General features: G+C 34.9%; 1 protein-coding gene across 1 annotated transcript in view; it reads left to right on the top strand.

Moving 5' to 3' along the window:
- Nucleotides 1-14,217, top strand: part of LOC149794992 (heparanase-like) — a 71,586-nt gene that overhangs the window by 20,118 nt on the left and 37,251 nt on the right. Inside the window, exons 4-5 of the mRNA XM_089964655.1 lie at nucleotides 4,211-4,361; nucleotides 9,734-9,784. Of these exons, the coding sequence (XP_089820781.1) occupies nucleotides 4,211-4,361; nucleotides 9,734-9,784 (202 nt within the window). The remainder of the gene's footprint in view (nucleotides 1-4,210; nucleotides 4,362-9,733; nucleotides 9,785-14,217) is intronic.

Raw genomic sequence — 14,217 nt, 5'->3', positions numbered from 1 at the left:
ATACATACATAAAGATATTTTCATGGGGGTTGATATGCATCATACCTACATAAAGATATTTTCATGGGTGTTGATATGCATCATACATACATAAAGCTATTTTCATGGGTGTTGATATGCATCATACCTACATAAAGCTATTTTCATGGGCATTGATATGCATCATGCTACATACATAAAGCTGTTTTCATAAGCATTATTTTGCAACATACCTACATAAAGATGTTTTCATGGGCATTGATATGCATCATACATACATAAAGCTGTTTTCATGGGCATTGTTATGCATCATACATGCATAAAGCTATTTTCTTGTGTGTTGATATGCATCATACCTACATAAAGCTGTTTTCGTGGGCATTGATATGCATCATACCTACATAAAGATATTTTCATGGGCATTGTTATGCATCATACATACATAAAGATATTTTCAGGGGCATTGGTATGCATCATACATACATAAGGTTGTTTTCATGGGCATTGATATGCATCATACCTACATAAAGATATTTTCATGGGTGTTGATATGCATCATAGATACATAAAGCTATTTTCATGGGTGTTGATATGCATCATACCTACATAACCTGTTTTCATCTGCATTGATATGCATGATACATATATAAAGCTATTTTCATCGGTTTTGATATGCATCATACATACATAAAGCTGTTTTCATGGGCATTGATATGCATCATACCTACATAAAGCTATTTTCATGGGCGTTGATATGCATCATACATGCATAGAGCTATTTTCATAGGCGCTGATATGCATCATACCTACATAAAGCTATTTTCATAGGTGTTGATATGCATCATACCTACATAAAGCTATTTTCATGGGCATTGATATGCATCATACCTACATAAAGATATTTTCATGGGTGTTGATATGCATCATACATGCATGAAGCTATTTTCATGGGGGTTGATATGCATCATACCTACATAAAGCTATTTTCATGGACATTGATATGCATCATACGTACATAAAGCTATTTTCATGGGTTGATATGCATCATACATATATAAAGCTGTTTTCATGGGCACTGATATGCATCATACATACACAAAGCTGTTTTCATGGGCATTGTTATGCATCATACATACATAAAGCTGTTTTCATGGGCATTCTTATGCATCATACATACGTAAAGCTGTTTTCATGGGCATTGTTATGCATCATACCTACATAAAGATATTTTCATGGGGGTTGATATGCATCATACATACATAAAGCTATTTTCATGGGCATTGATATGCATCATACCTACATAAAGCTGTTTTCATGGGCGTTGATATGCATCATACATACATAAAGCTATTTTCATGGGGGTTGATATGCATCATACATACGTAAAGCTGTTTTCATGGGGGTTGATATGTATCATACCTACATAAAGATATTTTCATGGGTGTTGATGTGCTTCATACCTACATAAAGCTATTTTCATGGGCATTGATATGCATCATACAACATACATAAAGCTATTTTCATGTGTGTTGATATGCATCATACCTACATAAAGATATTTTCATGGGCGTTGATATGCATCATACATACATAAAGCTGTTTTCATGGGCATTGTTATGGATCATACATACGTAAAGCTGTTTTCATGGGCATTGTTATGCATCATACCTACATAAAGATATTTTCATGGGGGTTGATATGCATCATACATACATAAAGATATTTTCATGGGCATTGATATGCATCATACCTACGTAAGGCTATTTTCATGGGTGTTGATATGCATCATACAACATGCATAAAGCTGTTTTCATGGGCGTTGATATGCATCATACCTACATAGATATTTTGATGGGCGTTGATATGCATCATACCTACGGAAAGCTATTTTCATGGGCGTTGATATGCATCATACCTACGTAAAGCTATTTTCATGGGTGTTGATATGCATCATACAACATGCATAAAGCTATTTTCATGGGTATTGATATGCATCATACCTACATAGAGCTATTTTCATGGGGATTGATATGCATCAAAACCTACATAAAGATGTTTTCATGGGGGTTTGAAATGCATCCGTACCTTCATAAAGCTATTTTCATGGATGTTGATATGCATCATACATTCATAAAGCTATTTTCATGGGTGTTGATATGCATCATAGATACATAAAGCTATTTTCATGGGCGTTGATATGCATCATACCTACATGAAGCTATTTTCATGGGTGTTGATATGCATGATACATGCATAAAGCTGTTTTCATGGGTGTTGATATGCTTCATACCTACATAAAGCTGTTTTCATGGGCGTTGATATGCATCATACATACATAAAGCTGTTTTCATGGGCATTGATATGCATCATACATGCATAAAGCTGTTTTCATGGGCGTTGATATGCATCATACCTACATAAAGGTATTTTCATGGGCGTTGATATGCATCATACATACATAAAGCTGTTTTCATGGGTGTTGATATGCTTCATACCTACATAAAGCTATTTTCATGGGCGTTGATATGCATCATACATACATAAAGCTGTTTTCATGGGCATTGATATGCATCATACATACATAAAGCTGTTTTCATGGGCATTGATATGCATCATACATGCATAAAGCTGTTTTCATGGGCGTTGATATGCATCATACGTACATAAAGCTGTTTTCATGGGCGTTGATATGCATCATACATACATAAAGCTGTTTTCATGGGCGGTGATATGCATCATACATGCATAAAGCTGTTTTCATGGGTGTTGATATGCTTCATACCTACATAAAGCTATTTTCATGGGCGTTGATATGCATCATACATACATAAAGCTGTTTTCATGGGCGTTGATATGCATCATACATACATAAAGCTGTTTTCATAGGCATTGATATGCATCATACATGCATAAAGCTGTTTTCATGGGCGTTGATATGCATCATACCTACATAAAGGTATTTTCATGGGGGTTGATATGCATCATACATGCATAAAGCTGTTTTCATGGGCATTGATATGCATCATACATGCATAAAGCTATTTTCATGGGTGTTGATATGCATCATACCTACATAAAGCTATTTTCATGGGGGTTGATATGCATCATACATACATAAAGCTGTTTTCATGGGCATTGATATGCATCATACATGCATAAAGCTATTTTCATGGGTGTTGATATGCATCATACCTACATAAAGCTATTTTCATGGGGGTTGATATGCATCATACCTATATAAAGGTATTTTCATGGGCGTTGATATGCATCATACCTACATGAAGCTATTTTCATGGGCGTTGATATGCATCATACATACATAAAGCTGTTTTCATGGGTGTTGATATGCTTCATAGCTACACAAAGCTATTTTCATGGGCGTTGATATGCATCATACATACATAAAGCTGTTTTCATGGGCATTGATATGCATCATACATGCATAAAGCTGTTTTCATAGGCGTTGATATGCATCATACCTACATAAAGGTATTTTCATTGGCGTTGATATGCATCATACCTACATGAAGCTATTTTCATGGGCATTGATATGCATCATACCTACATAAAGATGTTTTCATGGGGGTTTGAAATGCATCAGTACCTTCATAAAGCTATTTTCATGGGTGTTGATATGCATCATACATGCATAAAGCTATTTTCATGGGTGTTGATATGCATCATACCTACATAAAGCTTTTTTCATGGGGGTCGATATGCATCATACCTACATAAAGGTATTTTCATGGGCGTTGATATGCATGATACATACATAAAGCTGTTTTCATGGGCATTGTTATGCATCATTTCTACATAAAGCTGTTTTCATGGGCATTGTTATGCATCATTCCTACATAAAGCAATTTTCATGGGCATTGATATGCATCATACCTACATAAAGCTGTTTTCATGGGCATTGTTATGCATCATTCCTACATAAAGCTATTTTCATGGGCATTGATATGCATCATACATTTGCATAGAAGAGCCAGCAAGGTTACTTGCTTTAATTTAGCTGCATCTTGCAACTGAGTAAAGAGAGATAAAACTGGAGGTCTCACTAAAAACAGGATACACAATTTTGGTTAGATAAAACTCTTGACTTGACATGCATTTTAGTGTTTGATTGAAATAAAAGTCATCATGAAAATATTACAATATTAGTTTCGTATTTTATTAAAATTAAAATGGTTTGTTGACAAAATTTTGAGGAAATAGTTGTCTGTTGTAGAACCAGACCTTTATGGTGGAATAAAAGTGTCACCTGAGCAAATGGCGGCAGACTTTCGTCACCTGGTGCAGATTCTTTCAAATTACCCCCAGTTTCAAAACTGCATCATCATGGGACCCTCTGTTGCCGGGGGAATCAGCTATTTCAAAAGGTACAGTGTATTCACTCATATTATTTGGTTTTAGTTTGTGTGGTTTTGTAAAAATGTTGTGTTCATTAATGCCTACATGTAAATTTATGGATATTTTGCTGTTGCAGGGAAGGTCCAGTAGTTTCTTCAAAGGTGGAAAATTTTAATTAAATTTTATTTGTAGTTTGTATCAGTTGACAAAATGTAAACGGGGTTGGTACAGCATTTCCACACTCAAGGGCTCTTCATTATAACATGCTTTGTGTTGCATGACAGGCATAGTCAGGGAACGCATTATATTATGATGTAGTAAAATTATAATATTCTTCATTAAAAGTCAGTCTGACAGTAAGACAGTATACTTTATGACTTCTGTTAGCAATATTATAATGAGGGAGTACTGTATAATGTACTTCATTATTATAATACAGCCTCACCATAAGATGGTACAGTAAAACCTGTTATGAGAGACCGCCCCTTCTGCCAACCAAAAGTGGTCTCTCAAGACAGGTGGTCTCTCATAAGAGGTGTGTGAAAATGGACTGGTTTTCAGGGTCAATAGTTAGCATTGTTGAAAAATAAATAATACCCATACTCACTGTACATGCATCATATCCTTTATTCATGAATCTTGTTAAATATTGCATGCATTCCTCTCAAAATATCTTTATATAATAAAGATATACATCTATCAAACAACGAGAATAAAATTTATATTTCAACATCACATTAATATGTACAAAAAATGAACAGTTAGATATGATGTATATATCTTATTTTATACACTTATTCACTTGTTTTTTTAAAAGAAATCCATTATACTTTTTTGTTGACATGTTTTACTCAGCTATTTGGTCTGAACATGTATCTCAATTATTGCCTTTTCCGGAATCAACTTTCCACTTACTGGTATGTTTTTACTCCTTGCAACACAAAACCACTCCCATACTCGCTCGTTCAGATCTCCGTAAACTGTCCGTCGTGCCGTGGCATATTTCCTCTGTGCTTGTGCACCTTTCTGCCATTCATTTCTAATGGACTTCTTGTCTTTGATTACATTCTGAACTTGCGTTTTACCGACGCTTAAGCTGACTGCTATTTTGCGAGTGGTCTCACCTTTTTCATTTCGTTCAATGACATTAATCCTTTCTTCCAGCGTTAAAATGTTTCTTTTTTTCAGCGGAGATTCTGCCGTTGTTATTAGTGTTGACGTTACAAAGACTATCGGTTTTGATCAGGTTTTGGGGAATTGTGGAATAAATATATATTATGTACCAATGAATGAAACCAAAAGACATTATTAACTCATCAAGAAACAATACATTTATTCTGAGACGAAGTTTAAATCAACAGCATTATAGCTCGATAAACAAATGTTCCGACCATCTGCACCCACGTAAACAGATTGTGGCTTGGTGAAACACTAACAAAAGAAATAAAAAATAAATTTAAAAAAATCTGGAAATGATTCTCACTTACTAGTATTAAAGACAATGAGCTCATTCACCCTCCAGGCATTATGGATTAACTGGAAAGCAAACGACGTACTCAAACCAACACTGAAGCCCTTTCAAACGATTTCTCACTTGGACATAAGGACTACCGGCGTTTTGTGAGTTTTCATAAAGATAAAGAAAAATACAAACCTCTAAATTGACTGCGTATATCCATCATTACTCCCTTTGATGTTACTCTTACTGGCTATTCACATGACTGCGGCACTACAATGGCGGTTAGTGACATGTACTTTAGTCTGGTTTACTGCAGTTTACAAATGACACCGTACGCTGGAGTTGTAAATTTCACAAAACTGGTACTGTAGCAAGACAAATTATTTTTAAATACTTTATTAGAGCAATCTTTGCTATTTATGCAGTCTTTGTTACAAAGGATTAAATGATGGTTAGAGGTGTTTATCCCGATATATGGTTGTTCAACTACAGTGTTATTTAATGTGCACTTTGTTTGCTTACTACATTTATCCCGAGCTCTAGTGTTTACAAAGGATTAAGTTAAAGTCAGTGGTGTCAATCTGTTTTGATTTTTTGGCGATGCGGTCGTTCATAGCAGTGTCAAAATGCATATTTTGCCAAGAAATCGCGGTCGCTGGTCGCGTTCAGCAGGTGGTCGTTCATAACAGAGCGTTTATATAGTAAAATCGATCCGTGCATTACGATTGTGGTCGGAAATGACAGGTGGTCGCTCATAGCAGAGGTCGCTCATGACAGGTATTACTTTCGAAAATTCTTCTGTTTTTCTCACAATGTCCGGCAGAGCATGTATCAGTGAATTTCAGATTGTTTACTAAAAGGTGCATTTTATAACCATCAGTCCTCAGAAAACCCAGAGGTGCTTGAAGTTCCAAACTCCGCAAATGATGATGACTTCCCCATTCTCAAAGAAGAGGTGGAGTCAGCAATAAGAGCACTGAAGAATGGGAAGGCAGCTGGAGTAGACAACATCCCAGCTGAACTTATCAAGAATGGGAGAGAATTGGTGAAAGAGCTACTAACAAAGATCTGCAACAAGATCTGGCAGACAGGTGAATGGCCAACACCATGGACCCAGTCACTGATTATAACACTTCCCAAAAAAGGCAATCTCCAGCTGTGCCAAAATTACAGAACTACAAGTTTGATCAGCCATGCTGGTAATGTAATGCTGAAGATCATCTTGAACAGACTGAAACCACAAGCAGAAGAAATAATCGCTGAAGAACAGGCCGGGTTCCGGAGTGGAAGAAGCACAACAGAACAAATATTCAATCTCAGGGTTCTGTGCGAAAAGTACTCACAACACCAACAAGACATCTATCATGTGTTCATAGATTTCAAAAAGGCCTTTGACCGAGTGTGGCATGAGGCATTGTGGGCCACAATGAAGAAGTATAACATGGGTCAAAAGTTAACCAATACCATCAAGCAGCTGTACGCCAAGGCTACTAGTGCAGTAATTGCCCAAGGTGCTGTGGGGGACTGGTTCCAGACAACAGTGGGAGTGCGTCAAGGCTGTCTCCTGTCACCCACGCTTTTCAACATCTACTTAGAGCACATCGTGAGCGAAGCCCTGGAAAACCACTGTGGGACAGTCAGCATTGGAGGGCGTAACATCACCAACCTCCGCTTTGCAGACGACATTGATGGGCTGGCAGGCAGTGAAGATGAGCTAGCCACCTTAGTGAAGAACCTAGATGAAACATCTTCCAGATTTGACATGGAGATAAGCGCTGAGAAGACAAAACTGATGACAAATAGTGGCAAACAAATCTCAGCCAAGATTAAAGTCAGAGGACATGAACTGGAAACAGTGAGCCAGTTCAAATATCTTGGTTCCATAATCACTGAAGAGGGATCAAGAGCAGAAATTTTGTTAAGAGCAGCACAAACAATAACAGCTATGTCAAAGCTAAGACCCATCTGGAGAGACAAGAATATCTGTCTGAAAACTAAAATCAGACTATTGCGAGCTCTAGTCATCTCAGTCTTTTTGTACTCATGTGAGGCATGGACCCTGACAGCAGAATTACAATGAAGAATCCAGTCACTTGAAATGAGATGCTACAGAACCATCCTTGACATCTCTTACATAGACCACATCACAAACGAAGAAGTGCGTAACACCATCAGGCACGAAGTAGGCCAATATGAGGACCTCCTCACCACCGTCAAAAAGAGAAAGCTGAGATGGTATGGCCATGTCACTAGAGCCAACAGTCTATCCACAACAGTCCTGCAGGGCAGCATCCATGGTGGCAGAAGGAGAGGTAGACAGAGAAAAAATTGGACTGACAACATCACAGAATGGACAAGGAAAAGTTTTGTGGGGACACAGGCATTGGCACATGATCGAGACAAGTGGAGGGAACTGGTCAGATGTTCAGCAGCACAGTGCCTCAACAACCACACTAGGTCATGAGACTGATGATGATGATGATGCATTTTATATTGCAAGTAGATGCCACAGTACTGAGCATTCATAAAGCGTTCCAAAAGCTCAGAATTTTTTAATAGCAATCTTAACTTTGTTATGGAAAAAAGGTTAATGTATTTTCATTGGCTTCTTAAGAACTATCATTAAGCAAGCAAATACTCTTTGCAACTTTATTATGCCAGCCTATGTTTATTATTATTATTATTATTGCCATTATTATTATTATTATTGCTATTATTATTATTATTAAAATTATTGCTATTATTATTATTATTATTGCCATTATTATTACCTGCTTATGTAGGTTTGTTTTGCAGAATTAAAAAAAAAATAGTGACTGATTTAAATGCCATTAAAATATTTTCATGCTGAGATTATGAAAGTTTGCTTAATTATAATTTAAATGTTAAAAACTATTTGTTGAAATTCTGCTATCCAGGTGGCCCAGGTACTCACAAAAGTTACTGATCCATCTCAAAATTCTCTATGCCATCTTCCATGTGATACATTTACTAAAATATGCTCAGAAAGAAACACATTTTTAATAAAGAATTATGATTTTGTTATGTTGTTGTAATTTTATGAAGGATACATTTTTATTCAGTATGAATGAGCCAATATGAGGCAGATTGAACGGATCATGTTGAACTGAACTTTAAAAATGCTAGTATTTATTTTTGTGTTAACCATCTTGCATATAACCATGCAGGAAGTTCAGTTGAACATAACTTCAGAAAACATTATTTGGTACCTCATTATTAGATTCATTATGCTGCTGCTTTCATTGCTGTGTAACAAATAAGCACAAAATTGTAATGTATACAGACTGGATGGAAAATATGGTGAAACTTTTGCCAGAGTTCCCTTCCTCTCTCTCCCCACCACTGGGATATAGACTTGAAAAAGTAGCCAGCCCAATAGAAAAGTCACTGGCTTTTGGTTAGTGGGCATATATCATTTTGAACACTGATATGTCTTGATATTTGTTCAGTTTTTAAACACTCAGTTGACTATAATCCATTGATATCATGAGTGTTTAACTCAATGACTATAATTCGGACAGATAATCTTTGTTGGTCAGTATGATCAAAACATTTATAGAAGTGGATTCTGTATAATTAGCATTTTACATTGTTAGTAAAATTAGGGATGCATTATGCTTGCAACATATATGTTAGTGTCGACATATGAGGGTATGTTTTTACTCTTAATTGGCTAGATTATACTATACCATTGTGAGAAAAGCAGTTTCATTAAAATAGGACTTTTATTTGCAATTTTTTAAGACTGTTTTGTTGGAGCATACATATTGGAAATGAAAGCACTTAGTTGTATTTGAAGATTTCTAAACCCTTTTTCTTAAAATCAAGGTTGACTATTATGGGTTATATTTAGATTGATTTCTTTTGATTTATATATTATATGCATACTTTTAAGCATAGCCTCACTTTTTTTTCTTACAGATTTTTTGAGGCAGGAGCTGGAAAGGTTGTAACTACAGCTTCATTTCATCAGTACGTCTCTGGACAGTTTTCTGGATTGTTTGTGTATTTCATGTTTATATTGCTATTGTTTGGTTACCAGGACACAATATTTTTTAAATGTCTGCTTTAAATAAGTGTATTTCTGTTACCCATATACAGTGGAACCCCATTATAACGCGATAATTGGTGTCCAAAAAATTGGATCGCGTTAAGATCGGGGTCGCGTTAATGCAGGGTTTTACAGTATTTTACTTTTTTAAGATTACAACTCATTGGCACATATACATGTATTCATGTCTAATGTGTATGGTGAATAGGGTATCAACACCGTTTACTATCGTGCCGTCGTGGCACGTAGTTCATCTATAATGCATGTAATTCCATTGAAAAATTACACACATATTTACAAGATTTAATATAAAAAATTCCCTGATCATTGTGTCTGAATTCAACGTCTAATATACAGCATGAACAGAGTATCAACACCGTTTACTTGCCGTCCAATATCGTACCATCAGGGCTTGCAATTAATCCATAATATATGTAATTCCATTGGCAAAATTGCTTACATATTTAAACTGTTCAATAATTTTGCCACACATCATTATGTTTCTGAATTCAATGGGAAAAATTAACAACAAAATTAGGTTAAGAAAGACGAAGGACATATACGGTTCATTACGTTCCAGGGTCTATGAACAGTGTCTGTACAAATTTCATATTGCTTAAATTTCTCATATGTTTTTCCGTGTACATTTATCCATTGCAAATTTCCAATAATTAACACTTGTATGCCTATTCGTTTGAATGACTACAGCAAGAATAATTAGCAGTCAACACATGCTTTCAGCATGCATTTAACTTTTACTTCAGATTTTGTGAATATCGAAAAACATGAAAACTACTATACTAATCACTGCGCAAATGCAGAGAATGTCTTGCATTTGTGAACTTCCTTTTCCATAACAATAAAATATTTTTATAAAAAATAGGAAATTAATAACGAGTTCATAAACAAACACCATACCCATGTAAAACCAGAGAACTAAGTGTAGTAGGCCTGCAATGGTCACGAGTCACGTTTATAAATTTTTTAAGCTGAATGCATGTACAATTTCATACCCTTTCAATTTCCAGCTAATAAAGACAACATTATTTACTGGTCAACTGATCATGTCTAATAACACCGCCAAGCCCAGCAAGCATCTTGGCGGCTTTTGTTTTTTTTATTAAATCATGAGAATCTTTTATAAACCACCGCATTGTCTGCTGCTTGGTTGTGTATGGAGTTAAAGAAGAAACACATGTTGGCTATTGTTTGAGCAATGATTGTATACAGAATTAATTGAAGACAATCACAAAGATGACTTACTGGCTTTACTAATGGATCAGTAATAAGTAACATTTCCGATAATGTTTATTTTGGCATAACACTTAAGAACCTGGTGAAATTGTTAAATTTCAGAAGCGAAGCCACAATCATATTAGATTCGAATTTGTACGCAAACTCTTCCCCAAAATGATAATAAACATTTTACATATTATTTCTTGTACTTTAAACAAAGTATTTTTCCGGGTAATGTTTTTTTTGGTGTAACACTTCAAGAACCTGGTGATATTGTTAAATTTCAGAAGACATGCCACCATCATATTATATTTACATTCATATGCGAACTCTTCCCCAAAAAGATATTAAACGTTTTGCACACTATTTTTTGTACTTAAAATAAAAAGTTCTTTCCCGGTACGAGAAAAATACACATGTATTGAAAATTTCAGGAACCATGACACGATCATATTAAATTTTGAATTCATACACAATCTCTTCCCCTTAATGATAATACATTTTTATACACTATTTCATGTACTTTGAAGAAGAAAAAATATTTTTTCATGTGCGAATGAATATGCAAAATTTCGGGACCCATGCCACAACCACGTTATATCCGAATTCACGTTATAGCTGGGCGCATTATAGCATGGTTGCACTGTATTTGTATTGTCAAAAGTTATAATCACATCTCAGAATCTGGAATGTGTCAGGTTTTTGCACAGATAAAATTACACATTAGTACTCATTTTCTTTCCTGCAGCATACTTTATGTTGTAGAGAGTAAGATGCAGTATTTATGATGTCATTCTGTCTGCCCGTCAGTCTGACATTTATCTTTCCTTTTTGATGTAAACTTTTAGTTAAACTCTGAAAAGTCTAATGACGATTAACTGATGCACACTGTTTGTTGCTATCTATCCACACATCAATATCCATACAGGTTTGTCCCAAAAAAATATTGGTAAAATGACCAAAAAACTATTTAGGTTATATGGTAGCAATTAGATGACCTAAGTAGATACACTTTACTATGGTCACAAGTAGATGACCTAACTATATACATTTTATTATGGTCTTAAGGTGATGGCCTAATTAGATACACCTCATTGTGGTCATAAACAGAATAACCTAATTACATTTTATTATGGTCTTAAGGTGATGGCCTAATTAGATACACCTCATTATGGTCATAAATAGAATAACCTAATTACATTTTATTATGGTCTTAAGGTGATGGCCTAATTAGAACACCTCATTGTGGTCATAAATAGAATAACCTAATTACATTTTCAAGCCGTTAAAGCTGTTTAAAAAAATGAAAAACTTTTATTGAGCTTTTATATGTTGAGTTAGATTTTATGGACAAAAACTTTGGAGCATACAGCCTATACTTGTGTACAAGTCAGAACCAGGTGTAATCTTCTTAGACCCAGATCTGATAAACGATGTTCTGTCAGGTCTGGGTTTATGTTAAGAATATCCAGTAGAACAAACAACCTAGTCCCTTATTTGCTTATTTGCTATTTACGACAACTGTATATGACCCATTTAAAAGAAAACAGACTGGTTTCTTCAGAGGTGATTTGCCTAACAGATTCATTTTATTGATGATATAGTTAGTTATTGAACCAGTCTATGTTTTTAAAGAAAATGGTGCCAGATGTTAGGGTGAAACATTTTATGGTCAGAGTTTTGGATGTTATATGATGGAAATGTTAGAGCAGATGGATCTTTTCAAATTTCTAAACATGTCAGATCAGAAAAAGTGACAAATCAATACCACTTTACAAAACTTTAAAAGAAGAATATGAGAATAATGTAATACATCACTCTGAGCACCTGACCGTGATCATTACAGAATTCCCATTCATGACCATTCAGTGAAAGTTACACATGTAGACTAGTTGAAGTGAGTGCTGAATATAAATAATTTTTCAGTATATTTTGTATTTGTATTCTGGTTAAAAATTGATATGGAGTTTGCCCTTTGTGACAAGAATTTTGACCAGCTGCAGAACCAGGTTAGTGATAAAAATGTGGCTTTTTCATACTTGCTGAAATTCTGGCATGTAAAATATAGGTTACATTTTTTAGGCCCAAATTACACTTTTTTGCCACTTATAAAAGCAATAATTACACTTACATCTCTCGGGGAGTTGGCTCGTATGATAGTGTAGTTTGTCTGCTTTAAGATTTAGTAGGGAGTTGCATCGTAATGCATGTCCTTAACCATATCAAACAATATACTTTTGTAGGTCAGTTCTATTGTTTTTTAATCAAAGTATAAATTTTATTATTCATATGACAAATCATATCATAAACAGACATTAAGTAGAAACTGGAAATAGTTTTAAAGAAAACTATATGATACAGACTGTTTGTTTACCTGTGGAATGTGACAGGTCCTGTATAACCACTCAGTCCTGTTTAAAAAATGGACTCTTCCAATATTCTAGAACCAATCAGATTACATATACACATACCAGTCTTCTTCACTGTGTACCAAATTAATGGTATTGCAGTGTATGTCAGTACGAATAGTGTTGAAATTATTTGTGTGCAAAACTGATTCTCTAATTTTAGCTACATTTAAAGATGTTTGAGTGAAAATTCATTGAGCTGCAGATGTGGATATAATTTGCAATGCTGAGCTAAATGAATTACAGTTAAAACGTACATGAAGTAGACAAATCAAATTCACTAATATCGTTTATATTTGGATGAATTGATTAGATTTTCAGGACATGGCTGCATTTTTATTTGTTTACACCTTCTTGATTTTTTAGGCATTTTAGGATTTGTTTACACCTTCTTGATTTTTTGGGGCTCTGCAGTAACAAACACAAATCTATTTGACAAATCTTTGTTAGCGTGATGAAGCATAAGCCTTTTGAGGTAGACTAATGAAATTTAGTAGCATATTTGTATTTATTTGTAGACAACCCAGTTAGATTTTCAGGTCATTGCAGTAATTTTTGTATTCTTTTACACATTTTACTTTGGATAGACTTTTAAATGGAAAGCTTGTTAGTACAATTACACAAAACCTACTTGCATTACACGTATGGTATATATGTTGTATGTAATGCCTCTCATAGCACAGACTATTTCAGAATATATCACTGCCACC

The sequence above is a fragment of the Sinohyriopsis cumingii genome, chromosome 7 (genome assembly GCF_028554795.1).
Source record: "Sinohyriopsis cumingii isolate HCF-2022 chromosome 7, ASM2855479v2, whole genome shotgun sequence".
In the NCBI taxonomy this organism is placed as follows: domain Eukaryota; kingdom Metazoa; phylum Mollusca; class Bivalvia; order Unionida; family Unionidae; genus Sinohyriopsis; species Sinohyriopsis cumingii.
This window is presented reverse-complemented; position numbering and strand designations above follow the sequence as displayed.